This window comes from Microtus ochrogaster, chromosome 4 (genome assembly GCF_000317375.1).
Source record: "Microtus ochrogaster isolate Prairie Vole_2 chromosome 4, MicOch1.0, whole genome shotgun sequence".
Taxonomy (NCBI): Eukaryota; Metazoa; Chordata; class Mammalia; order Rodentia; family Cricetidae; genus Microtus; species Microtus ochrogaster.
In genome coordinates, this window is record NC_022011.1 from 38,940,923 (window position 1) to 38,956,261 (window position 15,339).

Here is a 15,339-nt window from a genome sequence, read left to right on the forward strand (position 1 = left end):
CTTCAAACTAAAGGAGATGGACTGGGCAGCTAGCCTGCTGGCCTCTCTCTGTGTGCCCTGGGCTCCACAAAGAACTGACTTTGGGTAGTGTGGAAGCTCTTCCTGCCCAGCCTTCCTCCCTGCCGGCAATAGCCGACTGCACAGGCTTCCTCACAGGCAGGACGAGGACTGTGGCAACTCCAGCCAGCAAGGGAATTGGGGCGGTGCCCTAACTGGACACACTTGGGATGGCTTAGCAGGCCCCACGCCGAGTTTTCTCATACCCACACTGCCTGGTGCCTGGTAGGATCTGTTGCCATATCCTTCCCAGTTCTCTAGGTATCCAGGGGAACCCCGCCTTTGCAACCAATCTCAAGCCTGGGTCACACCACAGTGTTCCCACTGGTCAGTGGGGCCTGTGTCCTGAGGGCTTGCAGCCTCAGGGGCCAGCCAACCATGGTGCTGGTATTATTTACAGAGCTGGTGAAACCCAGAGCCACCGCTGTCTGAAACCCACCAGAGACTCTGTGCCTTCCTACTAAATGTCAGCTAGCACTTATAGAATGTGACATTTAGAAAATCACCACTCCCGACTGCACACGTACTCACGTAAACACTATAATGAGGACCAAATAACATTGTGGTGTAAATAACAGCCCACCCAGCCTGCTGCAGAGGCCTGGGGGTGGCCCAGGGCAGAGGTCTTCTGGGAGACCAGGACAGCTAGCCCTCTGGCTCCGCCTAGAAGGACCTCAGGAGAGCCTCAAGGGGCTCAGCTTCCAGGCCAGCAGCTGGCTGCTGTCATGGCCTTGCAGCTGGAGGTGCCCAGCTCTGGATCCCAGCATACAGCACCTGATGGCTGTTTAGTCTCTCTGGGCATGGTCCCTACCACAGGTTCCCAGCATCATTAGATGTGCTGAGGAACTAAGACCTAACTGACCTCCCCTTGCAGCGCTCAGCGCCTTCATGCTTCTTCCTGAGGGCCCAACAGCATGGCTGAGCATGGCCTGTGCACGACATGACTTTCCTTCCACTCCTGTTCCCTCACCAGGAGCAGGCACCTAGCAGTTCCTGGCTTCCTACACTAGAGTCTTTGCTTGGCAGGAGGCCACAGTGCTGCCACTTGCCACTAGAACCATAGCTTGGTGGCCGGGTAACTGGTGCCGAGGAGCTCACGCACCCCAAAACACACATCTGTTACTGCCCCTGTGCCTCAGGGCATGTTCCTGCATTGTCTTTTCAGAACCTTCTGTTTCAGTTCTCTTTCAGTGCACCCTGGGGGAGTTGTATCTTTGGCTTTTTTCTTTCTTTTTTCCTGGGGGATTGAGTGTGGTTTACTAGGTCCTGGCTAGTTTTATGACAGCTTGACACAGGCTAAAGTAACATGTAAGGAGGAGCCTCGAAGGAGAAAATGCATCCGTAAGATCCGACTGTGGGCGTTTTCATAGTGACTGGTGGAAGAGGGCCCAGCTCTCCTCCATGGCCTCTGTGTCAGCTCCTGCCTCCAGGATCCTGCCCTGTTTGAGTTCCTGTCCTGACTGCCTTCCATGGTAGACTGTGGTGTGGTGGGTAGTAGTAAATAAAATAAACCCTCTTCTTGCAAAGTTGCTCTGGTCATGGGGTTTCTTCACAGTAGTAGATATTCTAACTAAGACACTAGGCAAGGAGGCAGATTAATGCCCACTGCAACCAAGGGACTGCTTGAGAAAGATAAGCTGTCTCTCCAAGGGTTTTCCTCCTTTAGCAGTCACATGACACTGGACTTGCTGTCTCTGAGGATGTGGGAGCAACAATGGCTGCTTCTCAGGCATGGTCAGGGCTGAGGGTGAGTGTCCCTTCCCCAGGATCCTCTGGGCAGAGGTGTGGACACAGCCTTCTGCCGCACCTTGTTTGTGCCCCCACCACTGAAGGCATTCTCATGCAGGCTCGTCTGTCTCCTTACAGTACTTCAAGAAGCAGAAGCGACTTATCCCTGAGAGGACCGTGTGGAAGTACTTTGTGCAGCTGTGCAGCGCTGTGGAGCACATGCATTCCCGGCGTGTGATGCACCGAGGTGTGTGCCCCGCAGGAACTGGAACCCCAGCCCTGAGATCTCCAAGCGCCCTAAGAGCCGCCCTGAGAATGAGTTAGGCCATTTAGTGTTCCCCACACAGGATATCCAACAGCTGCATTCACTTCTGTTCCATGTCAGGAAGCACCTATGGGGGCAAGGGACCCGCCTGAGGCCAGTAGTCGCCACATAAGCCTCAGGGAACAGGGCCACCTCAGCACTCGGTCTCCACCCGTCCCTGATGTGGCCGAGTCTGGTACTGAAGCCAGCTTTGCCCAGAGGAAGGAAATTTCCTGTGGGCTTTGACACCTTGGTAGGAGTTGGCTAAGCAAACTACACCCCCATCCCACACCAGGAAGTGAGGTGGGACACCGGTGAGTGCTTCTGAGAGGCACCCTGAGGTGTGAAGCTTGCTGGGAAGGTGTCAAACTGGTGCCTCCATTTCCCCCTGCAGCTGTGCAGGTGACAGTCTTCTGGCACTGGCAGCCATACAAAAGGAGACAGTGGTATAGAGATCTCTGCTCCCCACTCATGGCTAACCTGGAAAGGGGGGAGATAGATAGACTCATGTTATAGGTGAAGAAAACAAGGCTTGGGGAGCAACTGTCCCAAGGTCCCTCTGGGTGGCAAGCGGGGCTGCAGGGAAGCCTCAGGGAAAGGGCTTTGATGTTTGAGTGGCAGTTGGTTTTGCCCTGAGTGAGGGCCTACCCATTACCCAGAGGTGCTTCGTGGTCCCTCCCAGGTCTCTGGCCTCCTATCCTTTCTAAGCCTCCTTTCCCACACCAACCCCATGTCCTCGCCCTGCAGACATCAAGCCCGCCAACGTGTTCATCACAGCTACAGGCATTGTGAAACTTGGCGACCTTGGCCTGGGCCGCTTCTTCAGCTCGGAGACCACTGCAGCCCACTCACTAGGTAAGGGGGCTGTGGGCCTGGGTGACCTGGCCAGAAGCATTTGCATAGTGTGGAGCAGATGCTTTTTGAGTCCCTAGAGTTCACTCTTGCTTTGGTATAGATCCAGAGTAGAGGAAACTGAGGCCCAGAGGGGCCATGGGGGCCTCCCTGTATCCCTAGGTCACCTCGCATACTTCAGACCCTGTTATACAGAGTGGGCTGCATCTGCCTGCTTTGCGGTCCTCTTGTTGTGCCCTATTGGCCCTGTGGCCTGTACTCCAAGTGGACCTGCTTGTTAGACTATGAAGTCAGACTTGGGGTGTGGGGCCAGGTGGCTGGACTGTGGAGGAAGAGCAACTGGGAAGGCCAGGGAGGACTCACATTCAATTGGGGGAACCATGCATGGGCTTGGGTGGCTGGGGATGGGTACAGGCCTAGATGCCCCTGTTGAGGGTGGGAGAGGGCGGCTACTGAGAGAAGAGGGGAAAGACTCAGTCAGGTGAGCTTCCAGTGAGGCGGGGCTGTGTCAGCTTCAGAACCTGTGTGCAGGAAGCATGAGTGATGAAAATGGAGCCCCTTCCCTTTCGTTAGCGTAAGGAGCTCACACAGCCAGTGCGGCACAGACAGGTGTCCTGTGCAGTCACCGAGGGGCAGCAGGATCTCACCAGGAATACATGAGAGGCAGGCAGGCATCTCCCTGATTGTCCCCCCAGTCAGTTCCCAGCATCTCTTGGGCATGACTAGGGGAGGCAGAAGGGACAGAGGCCACCCCCCGGAAAACCCTCTGGTTCTGCTCATTACCTTCCACTCTGCAGCTCCAGTCCATGTGTCTCCCGTCCCCCACACCTGGGTGCCAACAGCAGCTTCTGGTGGCGGTCTGGGTGCTCTGTGGGAAAGCTCCCTCTGGAAACTGTCGCTGTTCATTCAGGTCATGATGGCTGAGACTCCAGGCAGGCACTTGTGAGAAATGAGCCAGCAGCTTGCAGAAGTGTTAATGGAAATACTCTTCCTTGACTTCCTTGTTCCCTAACCCTAAGGAAAGGTTGTGTTAGGGGCCATACCCAAGGACATGAGGATGCTGTGTTAACCTCCACTGGCCTTCAGGCACCACAGGACCTAGAAACTGGAGTTCAGGGAGCTGGAGTGATTTCAAGGTCAAATGGTGTCCCTCGAAGCCAAGGCTACAATACTGGTCTATCCTGCTCTACAATACTGGTCTACCCTGCTCATTGCCTACTTCCACAAGGTCAGGGCCAGGGGCGTCCATCAGGGATCCCCAGCTACTGACTCTGTGACTGGAAGGAAGCTTCACCTTCTGAAGGTCCCAGTCTGCCTGTTTACTGAGTAGGATGCCATTCCTTTGTGGTGTGGGGTGACAGAAGTCAGGGCCTCCCACATGCTAGGCAAGTAAGTGTTCTACCCTGATAATATTTGGTTTAAGAGTTTGGAAAAGGTTGGAACTCAAGGAAAGAGCAAAGGCACTGCCTCCTGGGCCTGTCAGCCAGTGGCTAGTCAGAGCTGGTTAGGATCACCTTGTTAGGGACAGCAGAGTCCTGGCTCCTCCGCAGTGTGATTTATCCACTCGGACCACTGCACTTATTCCATTAATGAGAAGAACTGGACACCTCCCTAGGCCTCCTGCACAGATCCTGCAAGATGGGTGCAAGGCGCTCTCCCGGCCCCATCCCTGCTCCAGGCCATGTGCACCAGATCCAGGAGGCACATGGGTTGAGGGTGCTCCACCAGTCTGAGCTTGCTGGACCAGCTCTAGGAGCCAAGGCCCTGGAGGTTGGCAGTGCAGACCCACAACCCATGGCCCAAAGTCTCCGAGTTCTAGAGGAAAGCACCCTTCTGCCACCAGTTTTGTACACAGCCAAGTGCACACAAGTCTGGTTGGACAAGAAATAGAACTAATTGCTATCACACCATGACACAGGAAGGATGTAGAGGCCCTTCTCACTCTGTATGTGGCTATGAATCATTCATCCTCTGCAACTAACGTGCCTCTACTATGTGGGGATGCTGGGGCAGTAGCCACATTGTCCTGGCAACCTCCTCATCACCCAAAGCTGCTGACCCGAGCCTTCCCTTCTCTGCCTTCCCTTTCTGGCCCCTCCTTATGCCTGTATTTGCTAACGGGAGGCTGGCATGAAAGGGCATTAGTCAGTGCCATGGTCGGGCTGACAGGTGCGGTACCCAGCGGTGGCAGAGCGGCTGCCTCTGTGTCAGGAATAGGAGCTGTAATTAGAGCTCGGAACAGAATGAGCGTCAGACGAATTACCAGGCAGCAGATCATATTTGTCAAGAAGTATTGCATACATAAAAATTAAGTGACAGTACACGCCGGCATAATGAAAGAAAAATGAAAGATTTGCCTATACACAGCTCACAAGCTACAAGCAAGTGACTCGCTCCAAGCGACGGCAGCAGCTTCGAGACAAATGGTGGGTCTGGAGAGCAGGAACGCAGGCCTTGTGTTTGGCAGTGGTGACAGTGGTGACAGGGTGCCTCAGGCTGAGACTGGACGGAGTAGGAAGGGCGGCTGGGGGAGCAGAGCCCTTTGGGGACAACCCCATCAGGGAAAACAGTCAAGGTGCTCTTGGCCTGACTTGGTCATGGGCTTCCAGACCAGGCTTCCCTGCCTTCAAGGGGCCACAGATTAGCAGAGATGAGCTGGTGAGAGGGTGGGTGGAACGTGTGTGCAGGTGTTGGCCAAGAGTCTAAGCTCTGCCTGGAGGAGCCCAGTGTCACCCAGAATCTGCAGCTACCTTAGCCACCAGTCACCCTGCACTTCAGTGTCCACTCAGGTCAGAAGAGGGTGGCCTTTAGAAATGTTTGAGAAACATTTTGCTTTTATAAGATGGCCTCACTCTCAGGACCTTCCTCCTCATTTTGCTGAGGTAGCTGAGGATGAGAGAAGTGAGGTCATACCGCTAGTTGCTGGCACATGGGCAAGGACACATCCCTTGTCCAGGTGGTCTTCATAGTGTGGAGACAGGTGGGTCCCGCCAAGCTGCCTGGGGCAGGGACGTGTGATGAGGAGGGCAGAGTGCCATGCACTGGACCCTGCTGTGTACAACCAGAGCGTGCCATGTGGATTTGCGGTCCACACAGACAGACATGCCCAGGGATGTTTGCTCATCGGTGAGAATTCACCAAGGACCAAACACTCTTCCAACCCCACTTTCCATTGTCCAGTTGGGAAAACCAGCTGCTAAGCATTGTCCAGTTCCACTGATGAGGAACCAAGGCAGAGAAGCATTGTGGCCTTTGGCCAGAGAGTAGCCAGAACAGGTCACACTAGGGGGCAGTTTGCATAGATCTGCCTGCCATCCTTCCTGGAGTCCAGGCTTTAGCCCCACCTGGTGGATGATGCCACCTGGGGAAGGGTAGCTTGCAGGCTCTGGTCTTTTTCATGCCTAGCGTCTCAAACAAGCATTTCTAACCCTGGTAGTACGTTTGGACAGGGGTGCGTGTTGGTGGGGGTTCTTCAGGCAGTCAGTCTTCCACTTTGGGGTCCATGTGGTTTCTGCCAGGTTTGGAGTCCTCGGTTCCAGGGTGAAGACTCGGGAAGGTTAGGCTTGGGACCTTGGCTCCTGCTGTGAGGAGGGACTGGGACCAGGCAGGGTGCGCTCTGCTGCACATGGGAAACTAGTTGGTCCTCCTCTGGGACAGGACACTGCCCAGGGAGGTACCCTCTCCTGCCAGTTTCTCTCCAGGTTCCCCAGAATGACTCTTCTCTGTGATCTGGAGCCAGATCCCTCAGTGGCCTGCTGCAAGTCTGTTGTTTTATCTGTCTCACAAGTGATGTGTTATGCTCCATCGTGTTTCCTTGTTTGTCATTACCTGGCTGGAAAACCCAGGTAAAGTGGCATAGCTGAAGAAAGTGCCATGCTCCTCAGCTTCGTACTCCCCTGGTAAAGGTTGTATATCCTGTCTCCAAAGCACAGTACCCTGGAGCCTATGAGAAAGCCTGGGTCAGGAGCCCAGAGGGCACACCGCTCTCCAGAATGGGCAAACTGCCCTCAGCTAGTAGCTCCTGATTTCATTCCCACATGAAGCAGGTGGGTGAGCAAGGCTCAGGGGCTCCTCTCAAACTGTAGCTGTGTGCTCCCAGAAGCTCAGGACAGGGACAAGCATCCAAACTCCAGGCCTAGTTACATGTTTACTAGAATCCTCCTGTGGCTGTGCCTGTGTGCACTCACCAGCTGTCTGCTGGACTCTCTGGGGTGGGCAGCTCTCCCCCAGCGTCGGGCCACAGCTCCACCAACCACCAGATGGAAAGGCGTGTGTAGGGACAGATGGATCGGGTTCCGACGAGCAGGTAGCAGATGAGTGGGTAGACAAGACAGACAGGTGGATGGGTGAACTGAAGGAGGCATCTGGGAAAAAAGTTCCTCCCTGAGCGTGGTGCTGCACATCCATAATCCCAGCACAGGAAGCAGAGGCAGGAGGATCCTAAGTTGAGGGTCAGCTTGGGTTGCCTAGTAAGATGCTGTCTCACAAAGCCAAGGGCTGCACATGTGGCCCAAGGGTCGAGCATTAGCATGGGCAGAATCTAGATTCCAGCCCCCACACTGCAGCAGAAGGTAGTGACGGGTGCAGGTAGTGAGTTCAAGGACAACCTGTTTCATGTAGAGGGGGGTTCAGTGAGGTGGAAGAGCAATAGTAAGGAGAGGAACACAGCTCTCCTGCCTCTCCTTGGCAGCCCTGGCTCGCTTGCAGGCCGTAGCCAGGCTCTGCTTTAGAGCCAGAGGGAGAACCTGGTGGCTGGCCTTGCTGTAGCTTCCCAGTACACAAGCACAGTGGAGCAGAGCTCAGAGGAGACTAGATGGCAGCTAGAACTAGCTTGGGGAGGAGTTAGACAGCACAAGGTGCTGGACAAGTCTGCAGGCTTCCTGCAGATGCCCACCCTAGAGACCCTCCTGCCTGGGCCTAGCAAATATAAAAGGGACCCAGAACAAGTGGGAAGAGCCATGGGGCAGCCTTGCTTGGGACACAGCTCTAACCCTGTCTCCTGGCCAGGGGTGCCTCCAGCTGTAGCTCCTGGGCCCTGGAATGCAATGCTACTTGTCCCTAGGTTCCCACTGCTGATCAAGACCTATGGATTCTGCCCAGGGTTGGGCTGTGACACCTGTTCACTTCACACCTGGCCATTGGCTTGGTTTTTGTATTCTCATGACTGGAGTGCACAGGTGTTTATTCTTGATGTCCCACTTGACCGTGAGAGGTCACAGCTGCTCATATTAGCTGGCAGTTCTTCTATTGAGAAGCCACCAGCCCCGGACTACAACCATGGAGCGAGTACAAAATAGGATGTCCAGTTCTCAGCCATGTCTGAGTGATGGCTGCTAACACGATGAAGTCACGGTTAGACACACGCATTCACGGGAACCATGTCTGAGACCACTGTCTGTGGAATAGATGTAGCATTAGGCTACAAAGGAGTAAAAAGATACGCACAGCCTGTTATATAACAGACCCATGTCCTCGTGACTCCTGCCATGGACCAGAGCTGTCCTGCCCAGGGTGTTCAGAGCCACGGGACAGAGTTTATACCCTGTCTGGAGCAAAGCAGAGGTTTTACCCCACTCCATGAAGATCCTACCACCTCCCAATTATGCCATCAGCTGTGAACTGTTAGCGTGTAGTCTTTGGGGGGAGCAAACCGTCTTGGTTAAGTGTCGGTCCATGTCAGATAGACCTGGAGGTGGTTTTCTCTGTCCCTCTGCATTTGTTCCTTTCTTCTTGCTGGGATAAGTACCATGAGCAGAAGAAAAAGCCTGTTTTAGCTCACAGTTCCAGAGAGGGAGTCCATATTGGGGAGGCACCAAATGTGTCCTGGCAGTGTTACTTAACACAGGCTAGAGTCCTCTGAGAGGAGGGAGCCTTGACTGAGAAAATGCCTCCATAAGACTGGACTGTAGGCAAGCCTGTGGGCATTTTCTTGACTAGTGATTGGTGTGGAAGGGCCCAGTCCATTGGAGGTGGAGCCATCCCTGGGCTTCTGGTAGTTCTGGGTTCTGTAAGAAAGCAGGCTGAGAGCAAGCGATGGGGAGCAAGCCAGTGAGCAGCACCCTCCATGGCCTCTGTGTCAGCTCCTGCCTCCAGGTTCCTGCCTTTAGTGATGGTGTGGCCGTGGTGTCTCTTCACAGCAGTAGGACAGCAGCAGACAGCCAGGCAGGGAGCCGAGAGATCATAATGAGCAGAAAGTGGTGAGACTGTAAACTCTCAGCGCACGCCCCCGACAAGCTTCCTCCTCAACAGCACCATCATTGGGAACCACAGCCTAACTTGCCGATCAGCTCTGAACGGTATCTTTGGTGAAATGAAGGGCTTCAGCATCATGAAGTTGATCATTTTAATGAATTGTCCCCTTTATGTAAGACTCTTCACCTACCTGAGCCTCAGTTTCCCCTCATGTCAACGTGAACAGTAGTTCTTTTCTGTTGAGAGCTTGTTCTGGGCTGTGCCAGATACAAACTGTCACCTAAAGGGACAGTAGCCACTTGCTTTTCTGCAGTGAAGTCATATTGAACCCTGGCTATGGTGACCCCCAACCAATTCTTAAATCTGAGGGATCCTGGGGATCCTCTTAAAGTTCTGTTAACATGGGCAGCTATCTTCTCTAGCCCAGGAGTGGGCAGGCCGTATCTCCTCTCCTGAGCCCCTGTTCTTGCCCCTTGTTGTGTTGCAGTGGGAACACCATACTACATGTCACCAGAGAGGATCCATGAGAATGGCTACAACTTCAAGTCAGACATCTGGTCCCTCGGCTGTCTGTTGTATGAGGTAAGTCTCTTGTGTACAGCTTAGTATTCCATGGGGGCACAGGAAGGACAGGCTCACCCTACCAGCTTAGGGCAGTACCGGTGCTGCACTGACCCAGCTGTCCTTCACCTTCACAGACATGGCCTCAGTAATGTGATCAAGCCACCCTTGCTGGAAGGGTGGTTGGTAGGAAGCTGTACTGTGGGCTCCAAGAAAGGGACAGACCAGTAGGGTATCCCTGCTGCTCTTCTCTGGTTTCTTCAGGAGCCATGTTTGTGTATTGTTCATCAGTAAAGGTCCCTCACAGGCACTGGAGTGGGTATGGAGTCACGCCTGGCTTTGCCCGTGTTTTTTCTAGGCCTAACATGTGGGTCTCACTGCAGACCTTTCCCTTCCCTAGCTGTGCAATGGTGCCAGCCTGTTGAGTCCTAGTATAGCCACAGGGGGGTCCTGGGAATGGGTCCATGGGGAGCACAGGCCACCAAGACAGGTGAAGTTTGGGCTATCTGATGTCACCTCCCACCAGCCTGCTAGGACCCACTGCTGGGCACTCTCAAGAGTTCACCGCCTGTTTGGAGCCCTAATATGTATGCAGGGTGACAAACAGGTAAGGGCTTTGGGATTAGCACTGGTCAACCTAAAGATCCTCATTATTAAACTGATGGCTGGGGACTGACTGCAGCAGCGACACTCAGGAAAGTGTCCCAGGCTACACCCAAAGAGTCTAATTCCTTGGCTTCTGGGTACTGTCCCATGACTCTGCTGAGTATGCTGCAGGCACACACTACACTGCCCCATCACTAATCCATGTGGAGCTCTTTGGCTTCCTGGGTTCCAGACAGACAGTCTGGGGTCAAAATTCCAGTCTCTTTATAAAGTGTGGTTTAGTGTCTTTTTTTGTTTTTTGTTTTTGAAACAGGGTTTCTCTGTGTAGCATTGGTACCTGTCCTGGAACTTGCTCTGTAGACCAAGCTGGCCTCAAACTCAGAGATCTGCCTGCCTCTCCCTCCTGAGTGCTGGGATTAAAGGCGTGCACCACCACTGCCAAGCTCAGTGTTTTTCTTTTTGAGCCAGGCACCTGAGATGTGTTAGAGCAGACACAGCCTTTTCTCTGGCGGGGGAATGGGAGATGGAAGCACCCTAGCTGAAGGGGATGCATTTTAAATTTTAAATGCTTGGCTAGAAAAAAATGCCCTTGTGGATTGGTTGTGTGGATCACCTCTTAGGTAGCCCAGTGTCATCAGGAAGGCCTGTGGGCAATTCAGGCCAGAGCAGTTAGCAGTGGGGCAGGCCAAGTCTTTTTGAGACTCTGAGGCCTCAATTTCAGGAAGGGATTTAACAAGCACCTGACTAGGGCCTGGGGTTCAGAGACTCCTGTAAGAGTATGACCAGGCCTGTCAGGTGCTAGGGGACAGCTGTTCAGGAACTCCCAAATACTTTCTTTCAACTATTGGGCCTCCTAGGGGAGCGATGCAGTGCCTGGCCGGAGCCCAGGCTGGGCAGAAGGATCCAGGGTCCAAATCTCAGCAGCAGCAGTTCCCACAGGATATGGTCCATAGTCCCTTCCTTCCTCATCTGCTCCCGCGGCCCCAAGTGGGATAGTCTGCCTATCTTGTGGCAAAAAGTGCATGAGGCCCTGTGTGTAAGCTCAAGCCTCTCGGAGCCCACTGGCCAGCTGAGCTGAGCAGCTGGCATCTGCTGCTAGTTCCTAGAAGCCCGGCAGCTTGACACATTTCCCTTTTTGCTTTGGCCAACAGGAGGTCTCAGCATAGCTCAGCTTGAGTTCTCATGGAGGGAGTCCTCTTTGACCTACTCATGTATTCTGTCCCCATCCAGATGGTTTATCCTTTTCTTTCTATCCTGTGTTGTGTATTTTCAGAAGCTGCTTCCTGTCCCTGTGGAGTCACAAGTGTCTCTAAACATAAACAGTCTGGTTGAGAGGAGAGCCGTCTGCATCCCCTAGGGCCAGCGGAAGGGTGGAGGATGACAGCTGGCTCCCTCTGCTCCTGTCCCCTGCCCAAGTCTTTGTTACCACTCCTCAGAGGCAGAGGCAGCCCAGTCTTGGTGTGCACCAAACCCAGGCATGGCTTTTGATGGGTTCCCAGCCAAGCAGGCTGTTCTAAATCCTGACTTGGTGCCTAAACACATACTCAACGAGGTGGCTTCCAGCATGGTGGCAGGACTCTGTTCAGCCATCTGATTAGTTGTTGGCAGTGTAGTGCTGCATGCCTTGTAGCCATGCAGAAGGCAGTGGGAAGCTAAATAAATCAATCAGTTCCTCTAAGGCTGTTCGCCCACAAGGACAGAATGGAAGGCCATGGCCACGCATTGACTGCCTTGATGGTGAGCCCTCAACAGTGACAGTAGACGCTGCTGAAGCTACACGGCTCTGCACCCCTGCAGTGCACGGGGAAAGAAGTGTTTATTTTCCCAGCAGATAAGGAGGGGCCTCATCTGGGCCCGGGGCTGGGTAATTGGCAAGAGATGTCCTGTAGTCATGGCTGCCACCTCCCAGAGGCCACCTGTGGTGTCCTCCCATGGTGTCAGGGTTAAGAGTTGGGACAAATTCCATCCTCCCACTCACTTAGACCACTGAGGATTCTCACGGTCCCCAGAGAACACATGCCATGTCAGCATGACCTGGGGCTCAAAGTGAGCAAGGCCAGAAACAGCCCCCTAGACATCCTTTGTTGACTCTAAGCACTGGCTGAGGTTTAGCAGCTGAGGTCAGTTCTCCTGTGGAGGAAGGGAAGTGAGCACAAAGCTGAAGGCTCACTTGGTGCCAGCCTCTGGCAGGAGGACCTCAAAGGCCCCACCTAGGACACAGACCCAGCAAGACCATGGGCTGGAAAAAGCTGCTTTCGAATTCTGGCTTGACCAGTGGAATGGTCTGGAAAGCCTCTCTCAAAGAACCAGGTCACATGTCCCCTCTGGCTCACCCTTCACTCCAGGCAGTGCTTGGGAGAAGCCTGTGGCAGATAACATGAGCATCTGGGGCCCTTAAGTCTCGTCTCCGTCTCCCTCCACATCCTAGGTTCTTTGAGACACACACACACACACACACACACACCTTACCATTACTGGGTTGTGTCACATCCAAAGCCCCGGGGAGGGCAAGTCAGGCATGTGACTCACTGTGAAGAGAGCATGACTCTGGTGGTCTGGAAGTAGCCAGTATCTGTGTCCCCAACAGCAAGTCCTTTGCTCCAGTCTGCGAGGAGCCGGCTGGCTACTGGTCTGAGTACATCTTGCCATCCTGGGTAATTGCTATAACCCCCACATCGCCAGCAGGCCCTCAAGTTCCTTTACAGCCTTATCACGGTCTATCAGAATGGCGGGTCCAGGGCCTCACTGGGTGCTAAGTAGTTCAGACATGGCTTCTGAGAGAAGCTGCAGTTGAGGCTGGAGATGCCCTGGTGGCAGGAAAGCTCCCTTGCAGAGCCTGTGCAGAGGTACTTTCTGGAGTGGTGAGGGGAAGATGCTGGGGTGGAGAAGGAACAGATAATGGCCACCCCTTTCTCCAATTTTCTGGGCCATTTGAACTTCCAAAGGGCCAGGTTTGTGAAAATCCCATCAGATTGGCCTGTTGAAGGGCAGTCGGTCTCTCCAGTGGAAGGGTGGAGGATGACAGCTGGCTCCCTCTGCTCCTGTCCCCTGCCCAAGTCTTTGTTACCTCTCCTCAGAGGCAGAGGCAGAGGCAGCCCAGTCTTGGTGTGCACCAAACCCAGGCATGGCTTTTGATGGGTTCCCAGTCAAGCAGGCTGTTCTAAACCCTGACTTAGTGCCTAAACACATAAGAATCACTGGGTCAGCATTAGCGGGACTGACACCCAACACCTTGCCTACCCACAAGCCAGGACACTCATCTGGATCCTACAGCAGTGACTCTGAGGGCTACCGAGGAGCCTCAGTTGCTCTACTGTGGCAGCAGATGTCCTTCTGAAGTCCCAGTAATCGCTGGCACCAGGCTCCCGTTTCCATTTTTGAAGGCACATCGCCCATTTTGCAGGCCTTGTGGCAAAACCAGCTCCTGGGTGTGGGTGAGGCCTCTGTATACTTGCCACTCCCTGCCTGCCTGGTACAGAGGTCACTGCAGCCTCACTGTGAAGTGGGGCTCATGGGCCAGTTGTGTTCCCTCCACCATGAGGACCCCAAGATCAACAGTCCCACAAACCTCCATACTTATCTGCTTGTTTTGCCTAGCCCAGGTTAAGATTCCTGCATCAAACCCTAAACCAAGGTCCCCTACTTTTGAAGCCATCTGTGGACCCACTGGCCCTTTCTGAAGATGGCGAGCTGTTCTTGGAACCAGGCTGTGAGCAGAGGGTGGGGGCAAACCTGACAGTCACACACCTTCCCTGGGTTCCCTCCTGACCTAACCTGGAACTTTGACCCAGTCCCCAGAGGACTCCTAAGGTATGCCGGAACTCTGCAGCGGGACCTGGACTGGGTGGGGCCTGATTACCTTACCCAGTGAATGACCCTTCACTAGCAGGAAGGTCTAGGCTGTCTTTTGGCAGAAGGCAACATGAAATGAGAGGAAGCACTTGAACGCCATTATGGATTTATCAGCAGATAGGGCCCTCAGGTGCCAGGCTAGCATCTCTGAGGCTTTCCCCAGGTGTCTGAAGGCCTCAAACAGGTGGGTGGGGAATCTGGCTACTTCAGGAAGAGTGAGGCATGAACCTTCTCTCCTGGGTGAGAACACAGCAGGGCCACTGTCCAGCAGTCCTGTCATTCCCCAGTGCCCATCTGCCTGCCTCTCTTCAAGGTGCCCAGGGCGGTGTCTGAACCTTGCCACACCATGTAGGTTGGGGCTTCCAACTTAGTGGGGCCAGACAGCCAACTGCAGAGCCCAGTGTCTCTCCACCCTGGAGTGTCCCTGAGGGAAAGGGCACTAGCCTGCAGACAGCAGTGAAGGAAGTGATTCCAGCTCCCCCTCCCCACATCTGTCCCAAGAGCATTAGCCCTTCATGCATGACCTTTCATTGAAGGTATCTTTCAGGCAGACATGTTCCCACCACTCTTTAGATATGTCAGTCCGAGTCAGGTATTACCATACCTGACTTGCCTGTAACCCAAGTACCCAAGAGTATGAGGCAGGAGGATTTCCATAAATCCAAGTCAGCCTGAACAGAAATGGGCAAGGAAGGAGCTTAGCTGTAAAGTACTTGCCTTATGTGCATAAAGATTCAGCACTCTGCAAAAGCTGTGTGCTGGGCATGTGTACCGGGGAGGTGGGGACGGGCTGATCTCTGAGATAGCTTGGCATACCACTCATTGACAAGTGTCATGTCAAACGCCGTCTTAAAGAAAAGGTAACACCAGAAGCTGACTGTCCCCTGCACCACACACACACACACAAAGAAAGACAATAATGAGAACCTGTTGGGCCCATACACAGCCTAGGGGGCAGAGTCTCCATTCTTGTCAATCAGTCCTTGGGAGAAGGGAAACTAGTGAGCTGGGGGACATGACCTCAGGACTCAACAGCACTTCCTTATTGCAATCCCAGCTCCTTAGGCTGCAGGGAGAAGCCCACAGGACACTCACTGCACTGGGGACCAACCAGTGGTCCCTCTGGCTTCTAAAATCCTTTAGACCTTGAGGCTGATGGTTGATCGTCTATATCCCTTCCCTGGCAG

General features: G+C 53.8%; 1 protein-coding gene across 3 annotated transcripts in view; it reads left to right on the top strand.

Annotated features, from left to right (window-relative positions):
* The window catches only part of Nek6 (NIMA related kinase 6), a 33,948-nt gene that overhangs the window by 13,562 nt on the left and 5,047 nt on the right, over positions 1 to 15,339 (top strand). Inside the window, exons 5-8 of one of the 3 annotated variants that reach the window (XM_026777103.1) lie at positions 1,924 to 2,032; positions 2,837 to 2,944; positions 9,621 to 9,715; positions 11,574 to 15,332. In XM_026777103.1, the coding sequence (XP_026632904.1) occupies positions 1,924 to 2,032; positions 2,837 to 2,944; positions 9,621 to 9,715; positions 11,574 to 11,657 (396 nt within the window). In that variant the 3' untranslated portion in view covers positions 11,658 to 15,332. Of the gene's footprint in view, positions 1 to 1,923; positions 2,033 to 2,836; positions 2,945 to 9,620; positions 9,716 to 10,613; positions 10,648 to 11,573; positions 15,333 to 15,339 lie in introns of those variants that run through there. The other 2 variants (XM_026777105.1, XM_005345951.3) reach the window with 2 other exon arrangements.